At 34.4% G+C, this 22,500-nt stretch overlaps 1 protein-coding gene and 1 long non-coding RNA gene across 8 annotated transcripts; both read right to left on the bottom strand.

Moving 5' to 3' along the window:
- Positions 1 to 1,210: 1,210 nt before the first annotated feature.
- On the bottom strand, positions 1,211 to 17,461 carry LOC114404743. Of its 2 annotated transcripts, XR_003665130.1 has the most exons (17): positions 16,554 to 17,451; positions 14,818 to 15,705; positions 13,206 to 13,276; positions 11,678 to 11,798; positions 10,697 to 10,809; positions 10,132 to 10,228; positions 9,721 to 9,825; positions 6,635 to 6,726; positions 6,471 to 6,476; positions 6,258 to 6,337; positions 5,877 to 6,055; positions 4,589 to 4,678; positions 3,142 to 3,208; positions 2,360 to 2,514; positions 1,849 to 2,135; positions 1,420 to 1,511; positions 1,211 to 1,262 (listed from the first exon to the last, which is right to left on the bottom strand). It is a non-coding gene; the product is annotated as an uncharacterized LOC114404743 (long non-coding RNA). The 2 variants fall into 2 exon arrangements; XR_003665131.1 differs by lacking the exons at positions 1,211 to 1,262; positions 1,420 to 1,511; positions 1,849 to 2,135; positions 2,360 to 2,514; positions 3,142 to 3,208 and adding exons at positions 3,215 to 3,842; positions 4,079 to 4,203 and having other exon boundaries at positions 5,877 to 6,476; positions 16,554 to 17,461.
- A 601-nt stretch (positions 17,462 to 18,062) lies between these two features.
- LOC114404744 (lysine-specific demethylase JMJ25-like) lies at positions 18,063 to 22,428 on the bottom strand. 6 transcript variants are annotated; one of them, XR_003665135.1, is made up of 5 exons: positions 21,051 to 21,860; positions 20,023 to 20,514; positions 19,160 to 19,183; positions 18,668 to 18,772; positions 18,063 to 18,596 (listed from the first exon to the last, which is right to left on the bottom strand). XR_003665135.1 is itself a non-coding variant. In XM_028367570.1 (4 exons), exons 2-3 carry the CDS (start codon positions 21,384 to 21,386, stop codon positions 20,344 to 20,346), a joined length of 507 nt encoding a protein of 168 aa, XP_028223371.1. In that variant the 5' UTR covers positions 21,387 to 21,397; positions 22,368 to 22,428; the 3' UTR covers positions 18,063 to 18,772; positions 20,023 to 20,343. The 6 variants fall into 6 exon arrangements, 3 of the variants coding, with proteins under 3 accessions (XP_028223371.1, XP_028223372.1, XP_028223370.1); XR_003665134.1 differs by having other exon boundaries at positions 18,063 to 18,772; XR_003665133.1 differs by lacking the exon at positions 19,160 to 19,183.
- Positions 22,429 to 22,500: the final 72 nt, after the last annotated feature.

Here is a 22,500-nt window from a genome sequence, read left to right as displayed (position 1 = left end):
TACTTCTAAACCCTAATTAAGGGATCTCAACTCATCTAATATCTTATACAAGGGGTCCTTAGGAGTAAAATACTCACCATTAACACTAGATGAAGAATGAAGACTCATGTTGGTTCCTAAGTTATGGTTCTTTCTTGTTGGGGGTTTGAAAACAAAAGGTAAAAGAAACTATGATTGAAATTAGTCAAAATAAACACTAAAAGAGGTGTGAAAGATAAGGTAAAAACTAATTGGTAAAAGGCAAGCTACCTAGGCGGTTTGACAATGGAGAGTACGAGAAATAAGCTATGAAAGTAAGCAAGAAATTAAAGTGCAAGAAATACAAACTAGGCGGATCCTAAGAGTGTTTGGATGATCTTATTTAAGGTTCCCAACAAAACACTCACTATCCTAAGGGAAAATTGCCTAAAATTATTACACACAAATGGAAGTAGGGTGACCTATTGGAGGCTCCCAACTTACTTCCAATGAAAGGCCTTTTTGTTACAAAATTTGAAAGCAAAGCAAATTGTCAATTACAAAATTACAAAAAAAAAAAAGTCCTCAATTGTGGTGGCTATTCTATCTTTGGTGTTTCACTCAATTTGAAGTGCTTCTTAGTCCAATAACTCTTAAGGTGGTTGACCCCTTGCTTCTTGACTCAAATTCTTCAAGGTATGACATCAATCCTCCTTTTCAATTCCCTATATGACAAATCACAAGTAAGGAAACAAAGAGACAAACAATAAGCAAAGACAAAAAAAAAATGAAATGAAAGTTAAACCAATAGAGTTTTAACAAGACAAATTTTCAAGGATTATTCAATAATTAAAGCAATGAAAAGCACACAAAAGCAAACAAGGACTCAAAGAGAAACCTAGAATGGACCTAGAGTATAGTAGAAAAACAAAAAATTTTAAGTAGCCTTTCCATCCAATTGAGTATAAGCCATATGAAATCAGTAACACACAAGTAGCCTTTCCATCCAACTGAAAAAATTTTAAGTGCCGTTATGAAATGAGTATTACCAGAAAGCTTGAAATGAGTATAAGCCATATGAAATTAGTATTACCAGAATTCTTGGATAGTCAATAGTCAAGCAATAAGGATCTAGCATGCCTACATCTTAGTACCTTCTACAAAACTGAAGAAAACCAAGTCAACCCAACAAACAGTTAAATCATAAATGCTACGTACCTTTGTGAAGCTCCGCTTATACGTAAAATCTTCCTTTTTTTTACCTTAAAAGGATACTAATTAACAACGTTTCTCTTTACCTTGACCTACACATCAAAAGAGACAACAAATCAACTACCTCTCAGCCTGGAAGATTATGATTGTCATCAATTGGCTCAAAACCAACAAATTCCTATAGCTAGGAAAACTATTGTGACAATCTTACAACTAGCTCAAATTCATTTACAAAGAAAAGCTGCATACATTCTAGCAGCAACGGTCTTCAACTCTTGGTAAAATCCTCAACCCTAGTCACTGGTCAGCAAGGATCCCAAATTCTTGTAACATCCTCAACCCTGTTTATAAATACGACAATGTTACAAATATTCTAAGTATCACCCTTTTAGTATTTTATACCTTATTCATATACAAAGAAAACCAAGCAACCACAAATATCACAATGCTATAAATATTCTAAGTATCATCCAACATCATTAAAGGGCTAATAAAAACATCTCAATGTAAAACCACAACAAACATCTTATGTACCACACGAGTGAGCAACTAATAAGTAAAACAAAGCTTTCACAACGAAAATTCAGCAGAAAGTAAAGAAAATGATTGAACAAATGAACAAGATTTTTCCACATATGCAAAGCCTAATCCAAGAACTATTGCAAAGACAAAATTTACCATGAATTGGAATTGGGTAACTCATAATTGAAGCTCGACATTCCTCTTTCAGGTCCCTTGTCATCTTCAACAACAATTATTGTACCTGCATGTCCAGTTACTCAAACAAAAAGGCAATAGACCTGGTTACAAAAAGTTTCCTTGTAGATACTATAACTACCATTAAAAGCTTTTGTAATTATTTTTTTCCTTAGGGATAGATGCATTTCAAAATAAACCATGCATGACTTAGCCATCTTGTCAGCACTTGCTACCTCAAAACCATCTCTTCTATGGAACTCTTTAACCTGCTCCATTAGTTAAAAACAAAACAAGGATCAGTAAATCCTTCAGAAAAATGTCTTACAATACATATTATATTAGCAGGTCATTCAAATTCCTAAAGTAGTCCACAGTTTCACCAGTAACCAAAAAAACTGGTCATAAAATTAGTCCTAATCATCAACAACCAAAGATAAGAATTATGATAAAAAGTTGAAAGCTGATGTTGAAAAGAAAGAATGATGCTTACCTCTATGTCAAGTAAATTTTTATATTGCGGCAGCACCAGTCGCTCGACAAATTCAGTGTATGAGCATGGAACTGATTCAGTTATACCATAAGAAAATTTGAAAGAAATTGAATCTTCTACAGTTGAGCTTTGCTGGAGAAGACAATCAGGGCTCACTGGAAGTAGAGGAAATATTCAAATCATTCACATGATCCTTGATCACAATGAATTACAACTTGCTATGGTCATCTTCAATTTCAAGATGATTATAACAGCACGTTCATAGTTAATCTAGGTTATAATTTCAGTATACATCTCATAATCAGGAGCATGCAAACAGATTAAACAGCTTTACATGACTTCTATTTCCAACATAGGAGTGAGGGAAAGAAGATAGATCTGATGAATTTAAAGAAAAATAAATTATGCATAATAACAAATATCTCTAAAACTACAGAGGCAGCATGAACATTGCAAGTGATCAATATCAGAATTCAGAAGCTACTAACTGAACACTGCAAGCATGTTGTATCTCCAACCACACAGGAGCAAAGAGAGGGGAAAACGAAACACATAGAAAAATCAAAGAGAGAGGAAAAAAGAAAGGCTAGGGTTCAGTTTGGCCTTCAAAGATGATTACAACATGAACGGCGGCCAAATATGTTTTACCAAAATAATAATCAATAACTATAGTTATGTATGTAAGGGTAATAATTAATTTACCTCTACAATAGGATCCTGGTATGAAGTAGTTTTGTATGTAAATCTTGCACAGACAGCCAAATAATAAAGGATTGACCAACCTGTTATTTATCCCTGAATCATTAGTCCTCCCAAGAAGCCTCGGTCCCAACTGCCTATCTAAACAGTCTGGAGAACAAAATAAGTAGTCAATAAATGGTTTAAAACAGGCACAAGGTGAGAAATAAAACAGGCACAAGGTGAGACATAAAACATGCACTTAAACCAGTATTCATTCCTCAAACTCAATACTAAACTAGCGTTTAGAATTCAGGAACACTTGCCCCAAAACATCACTTACACAAGTTGCACTTAAACCACCTGGTCACACTTCAAAATTCAGAAACTAAAACAAAAAGTATGTACACTAGCCAGAGCTACAAAACTTTCACCACAAAAATCACTTACACCAATTACTCTACCACACACAACAACACAACTTTTATTTATCTTACCGGATGACATTAACTACACAGATCAGCAGGCAACTGAAATTCATCAATCTACCAAACACGGATCACTCACGACAAACAACAACAAGAACAATAACAAACAAAGCCTTACACATTAATTGTACTAAAAATGTAAAACACAAAACATCTATACTCCCTGTTAAGAATCTAAAAATCTAAAAATGAATATAATGATACTTAAATTAACACCAATGAATCCCCTGACTGGCTACCCTGAATCAGCCACCTCATGCCCATTTGAATGTTATATTTTGTCGGGAATTTTAGCGGCTCTCTCTCCTCCATATCATCTGCGAGTAGGTTCTGAATGTTTAGATATGGAAATGAAGAAATAACGTAGTACATGGTGCTTTAGGAGATTTGTAAAGTAAAAAAGAAAAAAAAATAAGAACACATTGAACATTTATTCCCCCTCAATTCCTTATTTATTTTGTCTCTGTATCTATACATTTTAGTCCTTATATCTAAAAAAATACTCATTTTAATAGGTTTTGTACCACTCTTGGGCCAAAGATCAAATAAATACCTGGTAGCTTATTCACTGTAGAAAGTATTTGGCCTTGTTCCAAGTTTCATGAACTTCATATCTACTTATTGTTATCTATCCCCAATGATCAAGAAAAAACCTCTACTTGAAAGCCTGCACAAATTCTGAACACTACAACTTTAATGCTACTACAGATCCCATAAAGTAAAGGTCAGGATACTATGCTTAAGTAATTATAGAGGGAGAAAACAGCCCAAGACAGGAATTCACATGATTATGTCATGGTTGTAGTTGTTGCACGATGTTGGAGACCATGCACTCATGGATTATATCATGGTTCTGGTTCATGATTATGCAACACCCCAACATGATAGTAGCACCTTCTATTTCAATAAGCAAACTAAGAACTGGAGGAGAGGGTGAATAAATCACTATATACGAAGGTTGAAGACCAGGACATGAATTCACATGATATCATTCTTCATACTACTATGCATGAGAAAAACCCAAAAAATAAAGAACAGAAAGAAATATGCAAAAAATCCTTACCTCAACTTTCATATAACAATGGCCCTCACAACCTCATTGGTTTGCATATAACTCTGCAAGAACTTCAATTTATAGATGTGGTGTCCTCATCTACAGATGAAATAAAGCAAGAAACAGTAAATTCCAATTTTTGTCTTCATGCACTGAGAAAGAGTACACAACACAGTAACTGTATAGAAAAGTACTTGTGCTAGATGCCATGCATTGATGCACAACAGTAAACTGTATAGAGAAGAACTTATGCTAGATGCCATGCATTGATGCAAATTTGTCTCTACCCTAGTGCCTTTGGAAGTTACTTGCAACTTCAAGCTGAACTAGATGGATGAAGAATACTCTAATTTAGTTACACCAGATTTCAGATCCTTATGCCCACAATGCCGGTTCCAGACATGTAACAACTAATAAGAAACTGAAGAACTTTAAAATTCAAATACCGATGACTTATAACGTTACACAACTCATCAGTATTGTTTTGTTCATATTTTGAGCAAGGGAATTGAGAGAAAGGCTATAACAAGAATATATTTTCACAAATAATTACTAGGATAGACAAAGTAATCTCTTCTTAGACTTTTGATTTATTTTTTCACAAATAATTAAAAGAATCACCCCATCTTCAAATATTATAAAAAATTATGAACCTTACCTTAAGTACGCACTATACAAAATGGAGTCACAGTTCACACAGTCAGGAGTCATGAAATTTTGAAGACTTGCCATCTGAAACTGAATTATACTACATTTTTCAATCCCCTAATCCTCTTTAAATCTCTTAGAAATGATTTGGGGAGAGAATTTGTTATCATTCATTTATCAATATTGCAGACTTAAATGACCTCTTCAGCATAAATTTGTGACTTTGTTATGTTGTCACTAAATGAACGACTTACTATACTTTTCAACAATTGAAATTTCTTCTAAACCCATGCTTGAGCCTATCTGAGTCAAACTACACATTTCACTTAATCTAAACAAGTGTTTATTGGTAGAGGGTTTCTTTATGTACATGTTTTATTTGTTCTAATTCATTTTCTAAGTAAGGCAGATACGACATATTCCAGCTAATGGTAAATCTGTACGCAGAGAGGTTTATTCAGATGCTAAGATTGCTTAGCGACAGGGCGAATGAATTAACAAACATTGAGATATTAAAGGTATTTCTCTGGAGTTATTATTTATGTATAACATCTTGCATACTTAGAAGTAAGAATGTCATTTTCTTCCTAGACAAAGGTGAGCCAGCCTTAAATTTTCCAACTCTCTAGCATATGGGAAATTAAGTTACCTGCTTTCCTATTCATCTGTATTACAGACTACGTTGTGATGTGATACTAACATAGAATGGATCAGAAAAGTGACTTGCATGCTAAGAATGGAATTTTATTGCAATTCTCTCTTGTTCCATGAAGTGCTCCTCATAGCACAATGTGTAGTGCTTACTCCTTATATCAATAGCTTTGTCTCCTGTGGAATGATGTACATTGGATTTAAAATGTCATCGGACTTTCATTAACAAAATTTCTAGATATTTGTTAATTTCATATGAAATGAGTATAAGCCATATGAAATAAGTAAAACACAAGTAGCCTTTCCATCCAACTGAAAAAATTTTAAGTGCCGTTATGAAATGAGTATTACCAAAAAGCTTGAAATGAGTATGGCTTACAGTATTACCAGAATGCTTGGACAGTCAACAGTCAAGTAATAAGGATCTAGCATGCCTACATCTTAGTACCTTCTACAAAACTGAAGAAAACCAAGTCAACCCAACAAACAGTTAAATCATAAAGGCTACGTACCTTTGTGAAGCTCCGCTTAAACGTAAAATCTTCCTTTTTTTTACCTTAAAAGGATACTAATTAATAACGTTTCTCTTTACCTTGACCTACACATTAAAAGAGACAACAAATCAACTACCTCTCAGCCTGGAAGATTATGATTGGTCATCAATTGGCTCAAAACCAACAAATTCCTATAGCTAGGAAAACTATTGTGACAATCTTACAACTAGCTCAAATTCATTTACAAAGAAAAGCTGCATACATTCTAGCAGCAACGGTATTCGACTCTTGGTAACATCCTCAACCCTGGTCACTGGTCAGCAAGGATCCCAAACTCTTGTAACATCCTCAACCCTGTTCATAAATACAACAATGTTATAAATATTCTAGATGGAGGTCTTGGTGGGTGGCTCTTACATGGTCTGTATGGCAGTTGAGGAACAAGATTATATTATCAAGTGGGACTTTCAACGGAAACAAACTGATGGAGGACTCCCTATTTTTACTTTGGACGTGGCTCAGAAACTATGAGAAAGATTTTATATCTCATTACAATCAGTGGTCATCTAACCTTAGAGAGACTTTTATTTTTAAACAAGGGTAGCAGTCATAGTGTATTGATAGTTGTATAACCAAGCTGTCTAGTTTGGTTCCCAACAAGACTGCTGTCAATTGTCTAGTCTGGCTTGGGAACCATTTATCTGGATTTTATTGTAATCACGGTACCTCTAACCATATATATATATATATATATATTTTTTTTTTTTTGCTGACCCAAAAAAATAAAAAAAAAATAAATATTCTAAGTATCACCCTTTTAGTATTTTATTCCTTATTCATAAATAAAGAAAACCAAGCAACCACAAATATCAAAATGTTATAAATATTCTAAGTATCATCCAACATCATTAAAGGGCTAATAAAAACATCTCAATGTAAAACCACAACAAACATCTTATGTACCACACGAGTGAGCAACTAATAAGTAAAACAAAGCATTCACAACGAAAATTCAGCAAAAAGTAAAGAAAATGATTGAACAAATGAACAAGATTTCTCCACATATGCAAACCCTATCAAGGAACTATTGCAAACCCTATCAAGGAACTATTGCAAGATTTCTGGATGTCCTCACGGAACAAATCTAAGAGATAGCGCCGAGATGCATGCTTTTTGCAGATGACATAGTCCTCCTTCGAGAGTCGAGGGAGGAGTTGAATGAGAGGTTGGAAACTTGGAGACGAGCTCTAGAAACACATGGCTTTCGCCTAAGCAGAAGCAAATCGGAGTATATGGAATGTAAGTTCAACAAATGTAGGAGGGTATCTAACTCAAAGGTGAAAATAGGAGACCATATTATCCCTCAAGTCACACGGTTTAAATATCTTGGGTCTGTAATACAGGATGATGGAGAAATTGAAGGGGATGTGAATCATCGCATTCAAGCAGGATGGATGAAATGGAGAAAAGCATCGGGGTGTTATGTGATGCAAAGGTACCGATCAAGCTAAAGGGAAAGTTTTATCGGACTGCGGTAAGACCGGCGATTTTGTACGGAACAGAATGTTGGGCGGTCAAGAGCCAACATGAGACTAAAGTAGGTGTAGCGGAGATGAGGATGTTGCGGTGGATGTGTGGTAAGAATCGACAGGATAAAATTAGAAACAGAGCTATTAGAGAGAGGGTTGGAGTAGCGCCTATTGTAGAGAAGATGGTGGAAAATAGACTTAGGTGGTTTGGGCATGTAGAGAGAAGACCGGTAGACTCTGTAGTGAGGAGAGTAGACCAGATGGAGAGAAGGCAAACAATTCGAGGCAGAGGAAGACCCAAAAAGACTATAAGAGAGGTTATCAAGAAGGATCTCGAACTTAATGATTTGGATAGAAGTATGGTACTTGATAGAACATTATGGCGGAAGTTGATCCATGTAGCCGACCCCACCTAGTGGGATAAGGCGTTGTTGTTGTTGGAATTGGGTAACTCAGAATTGAAGCTCGGCATTCCTCTTTCAGCTCCCTTGTCATCTTCAACAACAACAATCCTCCTGGTAGTTCTACTCCCCATACATCATTCTCACCACCACATCATCAATTCCCCTGCACCTCAACAAAACATGAAAACCTTAAAACCCCTAACCCAAAACAAACAACAAATTCAATAGTTAAATCATAAATCAACAAACAGTTAAATCAGTTGGTGAGTGGGTCATGGCGGAAAGAATCCACGCGGTGGAGAAAGAAAGTGGAGAGTGGGTCACAGTGGAGCAACGAAACAGCGACTACCCACGGCGGTGCAGTAGCAGTCTTGATGATGGACAGCACGACGAACAACGCGCTATACTACCCAGTGGTCATTCACAAAAACCAATGGGTAATAGTATTATCCAGCAGACAACAACGGATTGGCAGAAAAGTGAAGCAGAGGAGACTATAGGGGTAAACATTGTAGAACGGGTGGCAAGAAGGGGAGTGAGACCAACCAGGATGATGAGAGTGGTGAAGAGGGTAGCTTCGTGGGATCTCCGACAGCGGAGAGAACCCAAGTGGTGGAGAAAGAAGTTGGTGAGTGGGTCATGGTGGAAAGAACCCACGTGGCGGAGAAAGAAAGTGGAGAGTGGGTCACGGCGGAGCAGCCAAACAGCGAAGACCCACAGCGGTGCAGTAGCGGTCTCGATGATGGACATAACGACGAACAGCGCGTTACACTACCCAGTGGTCATTCACACAGACCTATGGGAAACTCGGTCTAGTCGGATACACTCAATTTCCCAGTTGTACTCTCTCACTTTCCAATATACTTTGGTCTGTCTATTATATCTACTTTCACATAGTCCTACACCTGTCTACTGCTCTCACACGCTGCCCAATGTTTGTTTATTCCTTTCTCACATAGCCCAGTAAATTACTTTTTTTTGGTTTAAGCTACTTTTTGTTGTTTGTTAACATGTGAATATAAAAATAGAGAAAAACAACACAAAATAGGATTTGAACCAAAGGTCATTAAGTTTTCTAAACTATTTAAAGCCACTGCACATTTATTACTATTGAGTAGATAACTTTAACAATTTGAACATGCAAAAATTATATACTTGAAAATACTAAACTATTTTTTCTCCCCATAAAAAAAATAGATGTCTACACCATAAGATAATTATAAAATTATAAAAGATGAAAGAGAAAATAAATTAGTACTAATGTTATCTTTTTATCCTTTTAATTTTTATTGTTTTCAATTTCTCTCATATCCTTTTAATGAAGTTTATATTATTTTTCTTCTGATAAAATATTAGACTATTTTTTTCTAACATCAAAGAGAAATTCTGGATCTGTCAATGGTAGGATGATATACCTCACGGCATCTTCCTTGAGAACCTTAGTTGGTTGCCGATCAAGAAGCAGGAATAGTTCTCCTCTAGGACAATAATTAGTAATCAAACCAAACGTGAGTTTTGGTCTGCAGGTTTGAAATATTTAACAAATTTAGTAAATTAAATAGTAAAGGAGCCACGTGAAAATCCTTGCTACTCTTTAGCTTCAGAATTAAATGTAATAGGAAATAAAGGCAATAGTCCAGCTCAAGACAATATAATTTGTGAAGTCATTATCTATAAAACAAGGATATCTATGATAAAAAGGTTGTGATGTGACATATTGGAACTCTGTCATCGCTAAAGAGATCCTAAAGTTCCTACCAGTTATTCTAATTGATAAATACTAATCATTCTGTTACTTATTTTAAAGTAGTATTCGAGTTACAAACCTGGAAGGAAGCATATAGATAATGCAGGTAGAAAAGGGTGGTTCAACTTGTCAAGAATTTCGCTGCATAGCCGAGGACAATTTGAGATCAGAATTCCCTGCACGCAGCCAAAAGATTTGATTAATGTCAATCATGAAACAAAAAATGTTATTGTCACCATAAAATCGTACAGAAAAATACTAAATTATCAAAAAATGGTTATGTTAAATACCACCATAAAGCATGGAAGAGCAAGAATCCCACAGAATTTGATATTGGTGTTATAAGTAGGAAAAAATCATGAAATTAGAAAATTAAATATAATAAGGAAATGAATTTGCAATTCCTTCTTACTCATTGTCATGACATTGTCCCATGTAAAAATTTATATAACCTCATTGAAAACCTGGTCTTTGAGATCAATGACAAAAAGTAAAAGAGCTAGGGGAGGGGGCAAAGAATGAGTTAAATTATTTTTTTTTACCAAAACCTGATGCATTCACAGAGGAACTTTGAAAGCAATTAAAATTATAGATTTTGCAAGCTTGTCCAATGAGGTGACAATGAAAATACCTAGTGTTACTACCTGATATACAGTTTTTGCTGCTCGTTTTATTGTCAATTCCAACTGCATCGATGCATCTTTAACAAGCAGGTACCACGAACCAGAGCAGCAACCAAGTTGACCTTCTTTAGACTCTAAAATACCATAGAAAACAAGGTATGTAAAATGTGCAACTAGTCAGATATTAATCAGATCCTTCTTAAACCATAAATTAAGACATTTTCCACAGCAAGCCAGGGAAGGCATTTCAATGGCTAAAAAATTAGATGCCAACTTTTCTGCAAAATAACATGTTGGTTAAAATACAGAAGTTTCTTAGCAAGTAGCTAGGCAGTGGCACCACATAAATGTAACAAAACATTGTAATTTTTCAATATTTATGTTATTGCTAAGCTGAACATACTTGTGATGATACTTATGTTCACTTTAGCATGCATACTAGAAATGTGATTAGCAAGTTAAAATTAAATAAAATAAATGCTCTATCAAGATAACACCAAAAGTTAACATCTATTGTTCCAAGTGACAAGATTAGTTTCATTTAAATAAGGTATTAAGTTTGAGCTTTGTTAATAGAAAAATTAGGCACTAGGAAAGTTTTATCCCCTTAAATGGGTCCACCTAACCTGAGTTGGATTAGTTAGAGCTCCTTGTGATTTCACATATCAAAGAGTCACAAACAGGAAATAAGATAAAATAAAATAAATTAAAATTTAGTGCAGTGTTATAGGAAACTTTGGTTGTCATGTTTGATATACAAAATGCTATAGGTTTTCTTTGCTGCACTTGTCAACACTTAAAATTAGAATTTTTCAAACATAATACATTCAATGTATAACTTTTCAGGTTTATCAAGCATGCCCTTAATGTAAGAAAACCAACTTGAAAACCAAAAGCAATCAATCACGATCAGTGATAAGGCATCTCAAACATGTTTTATTGCCTTTAATACCGCTTGAACTTTTACTTGCTTAGTAACAACTTTCTGCTTCTGGTCTTCACCTTTTGAACTACCCAATAATGAAACTGGGACTAAAGGTGACAAAACAGGTATTTCCTCAGATGAATTTGCCCAACACGGCAACACTTTGAACAAAAGAGGTATCCATGCTTCATAGCTATTCTACAAAAGATTAGCAATCAAACAATGTAAAATTAAAAATATAACTACATCAGATTTGATCATGCAAGAATCACTACTATTGATTCCATTCAATCCCTCAGTCCAAGCAAAAGCCTTCTCCATAAAAAGAACTTTGAATTTTCAAATAAATTTATCAATGGTGAACTTTTCTCAATTAGGAAAATGAGTTAAGACATGAAAGAATCCAAATTAGAGAAACCACTAGAAAGGTCCAGAATCCAAATTCTCCTAACTGTGACAAATGAAAGATTGACATATTCTAGGAGAGATTGTAAGCCTTGAGCTTTGCTATGATTAAGATACCAAAAGTGAGATTCCCAGGAAATACAGTCACTCTGAAGAAAACACAAAAGGAAGACTGGTTATGTATACTGAAATTTCATCCTTCTGTAATTACACTTTCTGTTTCTTTGTTTTATGTTTACAGAAGGCTGAAATGAGATGTCTTTTACCCAAAACTTTGCTGGATAATGGATAGTTTCCAATAGGCACCCAAAACAGTGGAGAAAATAACAAGGGCAAAGTTGACAAAGTTTGCAACTATAGTTGGGGTGGTCAAACAAAGATGCCATCTTATGTAAACAAACTGGTGTTCCCTGAGATATGCATGACTACTTTGAGGACCATAGTCATGCAAGAAGATGAGCTTTTCAAGTTTTCCTGAATGCTGGAAGAGGTTTGGTTTCTATGCAACATTTTATTTTTCATATTTCCCTTGGAATGTCAGAAAATTAGCTCCTTCACAGTCTAAACGATTTAAGTATTTTTCTGTCCACCCAAATCCTCAAATAATGATGGGAGTAAATAATAAGGGGAGGGATGATAGCCCCTTCACTTCCCCTTCCCCACCAAACATTGAACCAAACAAGCTATTCTTTAAAAGACCTCTCCTCTCCAGCCAAATACTATGGTAAGGTGCAACACAAAGGCTAATCCAATACAGACAAAAAAACAGGAAGCCAAAAAGTTGTAGACACAAAGGCTCCCCACCCCCCAACTTCATCAATTATATCATTACATTATTAACATCCCTAATCTTTAGCCTTTTTGGGTTGCAATTCAGACTTGTTAGCATCACAATTTGAAATACAAGGCCAAGCAAATCAAAACATGATAAATATTATGCAAAAAGAATTGAACATACCCTGCAAACGTGCATTCCAGGAGAAGAAAGTAACAGTCATGACAGGTCCATAAAGTGTCTGACCCATGTCCATAAAGTAACAGTCATGGCAGGTGCATATAATAAAATTTTACACTTTCCTAAAGTTCCATTGGCTGAAAAGTATTTTTGTTTGTTCTACTATTAATGCATAGCATTTTGATCTGGTCATGCTCAAAATTAGAGTATCATAACTGCTGTAATTTAAAAACAGAAATACTAACGGATCTAGTTCAGTTGGTTGAGCAATGTGCGTGACTTGTTGTATACCCCCTCCTGTATCAGAGTTCAATTCCTATGGATCAAAAAAAAAAAAAAAACAGAACTTTATGTTCTCAATGCCATGTATAGTTTACTCTGGAGTTTGGACAGTGTCAAGACACACATTTAGCATTTAGGACTTATAATAATTCATTGGCATCTTAGAAGCCAGTTCTTATGCCTGATAAGTTTTCATTCTGCTGCAGGATCAAGTAATTGGAATACTAGACTGGGAATTGTCTACCCTTGGTAACCAAATGTGTGATGTTGCATATAGCTGTATGGTATGTACTATATTGTCATTTTTCTGCATCAAGACTTTTTGGCAAATAAAGATGTGTTATAATAATGCATTCCACTTACAGTGTGCTTGGTTGGACGGAAATGGAGGAGGATAGAAAACAATCATTCCTTCTTTTCAAATTTCAAAAAGAGTGTAGAAAATTAAGTGAAGGATCTATCAATAATAAGTGAATTAATTTATGTTAGGGCACCACTCACAATGACTGGCTGGCCTGCTCTCAACAATGCCCAAGTCTAACTAACTAGTTCCAACTCATCATTACTCACTAACTCCTGCTAACCAGCTTCCTGATCTGTCTTTTTCCTGACCAACTCTTATGTTGTCTACTCCATGACTCAACCATGTGTCCTAACATGGCCCTTTCTTGGAGCTACAGCCTTGTCCTTAAGGATCAAAGAAGGAAACTGGCTACATCGCACAAATTCATCCTCCCACATTGTGATTAATTTTCCCTTCCTCTTTTCCAGCCTTTGTTGAATCTTGTCTCTCCTAAATAACTTGTCTGCTAACCATTACCATTACATATTCTGGCCCCACTTCATCCTCCCACATTGTGATTAATTTTCCCTTCCTCTTTCCCACATTGAGGAAGGCACAATTTAATTATGAATTTTTTTTTTGGAAGGTAGAAAATATATAGTATTAATATAAAAATATCAGTACCAGAGGTACGGATGAAAGATGAACAAATACAAGACACCTATGGTGCCGCCCTCCAAAAAAGAGAAGAACCCAACCAAGACCCCACCACAGAAGATACAGGAAACCCAACCCAACTCAACCAAAAGACTCCGAAAGATTGGTAGACCAGTGGTTAAAAAGAGTGTTGAAATCTTTCTCTCTAGCTTTTAACCAAGACCAAGCTAGAAATAAAGCATCATCCATCACTTTGGATGAGCACTATATGGCAGCATAAGAATTTAATTATGAATATTATAATGCATATTTAGTGATTAACATAAATGAATTTTGAATGTGCAGTGAACGTATCCTTTTTCATTAGCATAATAGACACTCTTAAAAAAAACCATTATACAATTCAAAACTACAACATAATAAGAACAAACAACATTATGCTCCCTTTGTTCTAATTTTTATACCACCATACGGAATACTGGTACAAAAGCTGAGGAACAAGGGGCAGTTAACAGAGAACACAAACCAGAGGTCCAAATACAGAAGCCAGGGGTGCAGATAAAAGGAAAATCAAAGATGGCCAGGGGTACACCATAAGACTATGTATAAGAAAGAAAGGGAGAAAGGAAGCTGACCTGGAATGAAGAATTGCTAGATGGTTGATGGTCCTGCCTTAGGGAGACAAGCTTACCCATAAATTGTTAGCCAATAATTCCTTAGATATACCTTTGCACAAAATGTCAAATTATGTTACCAAGGAATTAGTATAAATAAAGCAATTGTAAGGCACAATGGAGATATGAAAACTTAAGCTTACCTTCCACTCTTACCTTGTCTGGAGGTGCTGGCCTCGAATCCAATTTTTCTTTTCGATTTTCTGTATCAAATACACAGCATCAGTAGTATACAATAATACCCTAGGGTATATATATTCAAAACTAGAAGTGTAAAATCGTCGACGACAACCACGACAGTGCTGGTGTGCTTCACGACGGCAACCAACTTAGAGAGACAAGCTTAAGGGCACAAAATGAGTGAGGTAATGCGGGCTAGGGTAGAGTGCAAGTATGCTAGGGAAAAAGATGAAAATTTACTTCAGATTCAAAGACGGTGTTTATAAAACCCGTCTTTGGATAATGCAGTTCAACAACGGTGTCCACTAAACCCATTTTTGTAACGCGCAGATGACGTTGTTTTCAACAAAAACGTAGTTGAAATAAATCTCTTATTTACTATAATACCACCGCCTCTAAAACAACATCATTTTTGGAACCACTGTTGTTGAATGCAGATCGTAGAATACTATTATTTTAGTAGTGTTTATTGCTTTCTCACACAGCCCAGTACATTACTTTTTTGTTGTTTACGCTACTTTGTGTTGTTTGTGAACATAAAAATAGAGAAAAACAACACAAAATAGGATTTGAACCAAGGTCATTAAGTTTTCTAAAATATTAAAAGCCACTGCACATTTTGACTTGCCTCAAAATAAGTGGCACAAAATCTTGACTTGCCTCCACAACCTGCACATTTTGTTAGTCACCTAAAGAGATCAAAAATATTATTTGTATCTTAACAAACTTGAATAATTTATTCCTCTTCCAAATCAAGACATTCAGTCCCCCTATTTTTAGAATATCCTAGATGATCTCTTAAGAATCATTCTTCTTTTTATATTTTTTTATGATTTGTTCCCTTATTTAATTAGGATCTTTGTAATTATAGGCATGTTTGATTAGAATCTGATTTATAGGCATATCAAATCATGTATATAAGAATAAAATCTCCTATAATTATATTTATTGCAATCATACTGTATAAAGCAGACTTTGTTGTGTAGTTAAGACACAGTTCCAACGTCTGTTGTATTTGTTTTTCTGTCTTTCAACAACAGTTTTTCATGAGAGGAATAAGCATATAAATTGTCATTTTATCAGAGAGAAGGTTCAACAAAATCTTATATCTACCTCCCACATAAGGGCAAGTGACCAACTAACAGATCTGTTCACAAAGGTTGTGACCGGAAAACACTGTTATTTCATTTGTAACAAACTAGGCATGATTAATATTTATGCTCAAACTTGGGATTTGGGAACAATGTTAAAGAGTTATTATGGATTGAGTTAGAATTAGACTATTGAAAGTATATGGGCTTGGCCCAAATATAGTTTGCACTGCATTGTATTTAAATCTTAAAATATTAGCATATAATACAAAAAAAATACAACAATAACGAAAATAGCCTTTTGAGCATTAACATTTAACCAGACCCAAGGAAAAGAAAATGCAAAAGACAAATATCAACTAAAGAAACATGTCAAACAAATATTGGCATTCAGGGAAGTAACAACTAGTTGCAAGTAAAACTTACATATTCTTAGGAAAGAAATGAGCTTGTACCCTTGGAATAGATCTATCTTCTACCAAATTGAGTTTTTTGAGGGCAGCTCTAGTGCATTTGGATTTCCATGTGTCAATCGTAGACCAGACATGACACATAACCCACAGGAAATAACATCAAGCATAAATACAGGAGGGAGTAGATGTTTTTATTTTTTCAGAACCCAAGAAGAAGATAAGGATCCTCTAGATTATAGGAAACAAAGAGAAAGGCCCAACCAAACCATAATGAAAGATTCCCTTTTTTCATTCACAAAGGTGTAAAAACTGATACAAAAAAGAATTGACCATTTAACTTTAAATATTCCAAATTACATGAAAAATGATAGAAGCAGGGAATGATGGTAAATAAAACAACAAAACAGAAAAGATATCAAAAAGGCATGTCAGACACCTGGTCTAGAGAATCTTGAAGCGAATAATGGGCTTCTTATAAGGTAAAATTGTTATACTTCAGAGTGTAAGAGAATCACTCATTACAAGACATAACATTTAGAGTTTGGTTCTAATGATTGGATATTTTTAGCCAGATCAGACTTGACCTGCATTAGAGTTCAGTAGTAGTTAGTAGATTAGGTTGCAGTCCCTACAGGAAAAATATATATCAGCCCATATTAACCATAAACAGTAATAAATTCTTCTTACAAATTTAAAAAAGAATACACATTGAAACCATATTTCTCCAAAATATAGTGTTGGAATTTTGTTTGGTACACTTGAATGCATGAAAGTGTTTCATTTTTAAGTATATTGAATACATGAACACTGTATAAAAAAAATAAAAAAATACATGAACACAATATAACAAAATATAAAACCAACGTGCATTAAGGATCTCATGTTTTTGTATAAAAGCATAAGTTTTATTTTGATATACTGTCAAATGTAAAAACAAAAATGGTAAATTAATTTAATATTGAGTTAATTAATAGGCATGTACATTGTTTGTGCAAGAAAATTATATTATCAATCAACTAGAAATATTTATCATATAACTTTAATAATAATTATCATGAATATCAATAAATTTATCACACATATGACAGTTTGTGATTAAATAATAGTGTAAAAGTTTATAACACTTTTAATCAACTAACTAGAAATGATGACATATAAAAAATTATTAAATTAATTATTATAAAAGTTAACGGACTTATTATATATGATAATTTATAATTAAATAAAAGCGTAAAAAGTTTTTATAAAATTTCAGTGCATAAATGATTTACTATGTATTATTTATTCTAAAAAATTATTTTAGATACGATTTTTAAATAATTATTATAAAAATCAATACTCTTATCATAATCGATAATTTATGATCAGATTATTATTATAGTTAGTGAATTTGAATTAAACTCTAAAAGCAAATACAATTCAAACCTTGAGGGGAATTAAACTCTAAGAGAAAACTACAAATCAAGTTGATGGAAATAAAAGTAAAAACTAAGTGCAAAAAAAGAGCCAGCAAAGCAACCAATTGAACTCCAATAATGCATGTATTAGCAACAGCATACAGAATGACAACAAACCAAGTCACAGGAATGAAATTAATAAATCATCACACATTCAAAATAAAATAAAGGCTAAAATACACTATTGGTCCCCTATAATGCTCAATCCGCAATTTTGGTCCCCCTATTTTTCAAAATCAGCGATTTTGGTTCTTCTGTTAGTTGACCGTTAATTGATTATCCATGGTCAAACATTGAGTGAAAAATAAAAGTATGTAGGAGACCAAAATTGCAGATTGAGCATTATAGGGGGACCAAAAATGTATTTTACCCTAAAATAAATTCATGAAAATAATGAAACATAAAGCAGGAAGAAGGTTGGAAATTGCAGTGCCTGATGATGTAATGGATACTGCTGGAATGTGAGATCCTCTTCCATATGCAACAGCATCATATGCAAGTGAATGCTCATCGAAGCATGAAATACATGTGATTAATTTGTGACTTGCAGCAGCAACAGCAACAGGGGAAGGTCTAGATCCAGGAGCAATACACAAATACTAAACAAAAGAATAAATCAGAATCATGCATTAATATTGGTGCATATGTAATATTTATCAGATCATCTCACCATCAAACCAAGTCTTGTGCATTCTTCAACAATAAGCGATGCCCAAACAGTGTTAATATTGGCACTTTCTTTCAGGGAGTTTGATAATTCATTGGCATGATCCAACTGATAATACAAGAGACAAACATAACAAGGACAAACTTCAGACAAATACAACAGATAAACATAACAACTAGAAATAACCTGGCAAATGAATAATTTTCTTCTTTTTTCTATGGTACATGAATTAAATTTCCCAAAACCTAAGGTGTTCGGCAACCATCAAAGCTAGATATCTAGGTGAAATAGAGCTTATTTTTAGATCTAGACCATTTGGTTATTTAAATTTTAAAAATCTTATTCATCTTATAATTGATTTTGAGATAGAATTTGTTCTTAAAAAGCTCAACTCTAACTTGGCTTTCTTCTAGTCTAAAATTTTCCAAACTTCCATTCCCTTTTATTCTTCCTCTCTCACAGAGTCATTGCAGAATAAGATAAAGGCTTAAAGACCTATACATCCAAAAGTCAATCATCCTGCAAAAAAAATTAATATTATAAATTAAATTTGAATTAGTTTTTTTGTTAGAGCTGTAATAAAAAGAGTAAAAACAATTCATAAACTTTACCTAATGTAACATGAATAGAGTTCAAACGTGCTGTCTTCGTTCTTTTAATAAAATGTTGAATTTCAGTACAAGGTAAGTGGGCAGTGTACTGTCTGTGATTCAAGACCAAAGGGATCTTGTGTGCAGTGTTATAAAACTCAGACTGGACCAGCCAGTCCAACCGGTTAAACCGGAACCCGGGCATAGCACCGGTTCGGGTCACATATCAAATCGGATATGCATCTAACCCGGTGCCATGTAATCAACCCAACACTGAACCAGTAAGAACTGGGAAACTCGGTCTAGTCGGATACACTCAATTTCCCAGTTGTACTCTCTCACTTTGCAAATTATAAAACATATTTATTTGAAAAATTAATGAATATTTTGGACTGGTAATTGCACTATAATGCTATTCCCAGCCTTTGTTTAAAGAACGAACACAGTTGCAATTGCATGACATCTATTGTCATATTAATGAAAAGCTCCTTACCACATAATAAAATAAACACGGAAACATTTTTTTTATTTTCTAAATAACTATTTATTAGCAGCTTGATCCTTCACCCAATCCTTTATGACATGCATATTTAATGAAATTTTTATCAGAATAAAATAAGGGAATGGGAGAATGTCAATGTTATAAGGGTGCAAAGCTCCAAATATTAAAATTTAAAAATATAACCTAAAGGTGAAAATATTTGTTATAAATGACTCAGGTTGATAAGGAGTACTCAGACAGATAACTGAATCATTTTAATAATTTACCCTGCTTTAAACGACAGCAATGGACATGCCTAAACTCTCTGAAATTCTTCTTCAGATATTCCTGCAACTTAGGGACATCCTGTCTCCAAAAAGTATCCCAGAGAGCACCATCTGAAGCATCCCCCCCAAACAACAAATCACCTTGATTTATTTTTACTTTGTCAACCTCTATGAGCTCTGATCCATATGAAATACCATCCTCATTAGCAATGGCAACCTCATTACTACCAGACGGTTGATGAAACTGATCAACTTCTTTCCCATCACATAATCCACCTTCTTGTTCCATGACTTCAACACTACTTTGCCTGTCCAAAGCATTTATTGTAGAAGATGAATTATATTAAGCATGTCAACATTAGTTTCTCCATCCTGATCATCACCAAGTAGCTCCCTTTTCTCTTTCTCGAGATGCTTTTGCTTCAACTTCTCAATGACAGTAAGTTGATCAGAATCCAGTTTCACTTCTGCAATATGAGTCAACACATTTACCTAAAACAGCCAAATTATTAAAAAAAAATGCTTCATTTCCTTCATTGATAAGCATGCACTCAGGGCCACATACAGCAAAATATACAAAACACTAACAAATGTTTGATCAGGAAAATCTATGCAACTGACATAAGTATATATACGCAAATTAAAGCCTTCTCTAAGCCAAAGGCATCATTCATTTCAAGTCCTTAAACATACTAATGTGATGATTCTACTATCATAACAAGAGTAGTTTTTCTAATTATCAGTCAATCATTATAACAACCAGGGAAATAACTCGTCAAATATAGAATCAAATGAGAGTTTATGAATTGAAGACAATGCACAGAACTTAAAAACTGACATGGAACTGAAGCCACAAACTACTCATAAGAAACAGAACAGAGAAATGCAATGGCTTATCAAAGACAACACTTTATACATCCTACAAACTATACACCATCCAATATGAAATCTATTTAAAAAGTTCAAATAATTTAGAAGAAATCCTTGAAAATAACAGCCCAGGAAAGAAATAAGCAAATAGAGCATACTGCATCAGACATATCACAATGGAGCTTAGTCACTGAATCACCACGTCCAAGCTCCTGAGGAAATCCATAAGCAATATATGTTTTTGGCCCCAGGTCTGGCTTTAGAGAACCATTAGGCAACTTCACAGCAAGGTTAAGAGAACCTTTGTGAGGATCAGTATATTCCTTGAAGGGTAAGGAAGATATGAACTCAGCACAATGACGAGGCAATTGTTCCTCAAATAAATTAGAAGGAGGCCAATCTTTTAATTTCAATATCTGTGGCCAAGCAAGCCAATCCCTACGACCATTTGTATAGCCAGTAAAAAGTTGGTGGATATTAATTTCCCCCTGCATTTAACCAATACCTCAAAAGAGAAATGCAGAAATCAGCAGCAACTGAATAAACAAGTCCAGTAAAGAATTACTAAATCAGTAAAATAAAGCAGATATGATTTACTCTAGTCTGATTACTAAACAGAAAAACAGAATGAGTACAAATCGAAAATAACATTTTCAACAAACTAAAAAAAATAAAAAGTACATTTTACCCAACATCAGCTAGATGCTGCAAGTCTAAGAACTAGACAAACATACCAAAGGATGCAAGGGCAACAAGAAAGGTCTGGGCAGGCAAAGCAAAAACAGCAAAATGGGGCAGGGACAAGAAACAGCCAAACATTGAGATAAAATTTTCTAAGATGATAAGATAAGGAGCAAAACCTAGGACTAAGAAGATGAATATGATGATGATGGTAGCAGGATAAATTGATCACACTAGCCATATTTCTTGAGAATGATGGAGAGACAGCATAAAGCATGAAACAAGGGCTTAAATTGAGACTCATATAAAAACTACACTCAGAAAAATGATTTCTAATTATCACCCTAATGTGCGTTTGTTACCAACATTCCACCTTAGGCCGGTATCTCTTTATGACCCAGATAGCAGAACATCTACAAACTGTTTCTTAAAGTGGAACCATCCACCAAAAAATTGTAATTTTTCAGTACTTCACAAAATATTTCAAGGACATTCTGTTCTGATGACTCTATGGAATTCAATAACTGACAATATTAAATGCACTGAAATAACTCTCAAGTCTCAATCCAGAAAGGTGAGTTACTGAATTCAGGAAACATGTAGGAAATTCAACAACATAAAAATTGCTAATATTAAATAATTCTCCAAATGCCATAACTGCAGTGGTTCCAGTTAAAATAGTACCAACATTAAACAATTAAACATAATCTTCATGAGAATGAAGGTGAAGAATTAAATTTGTGTAAAAAGCTCTCCATGGTCAATAAAGTTAAAGATTGGGAAATTAAGCAAACCTCAGTCCAATCTAAGCAATCAATTGTTTTCTCCGCCAAATGTTGGCCATGCTTGGTATTATTACATGACGTAATGCACGCCACATGACAAGCGGTTCCCAGCTTAAACCAGATGTACATTCAAGCACATTGC

This window comes from Glycine soja, unplaced genomic scaffold (assembly GCF_004193775.1).
Source record: "Glycine soja cultivar W05 unplaced genomic scaffold, ASM419377v2 tig00106161_1_pilon, whole genome shotgun sequence".
Taxonomy (NCBI): Eukaryota; Viridiplantae; Streptophyta; class Magnoliopsida; order Fabales; family Fabaceae; genus Glycine; species Glycine soja.
The sequence above is the reverse complement of the archived record's forward strand: the minus strand, read 5'-3'. Positions and strand labels throughout refer to the sequence as shown.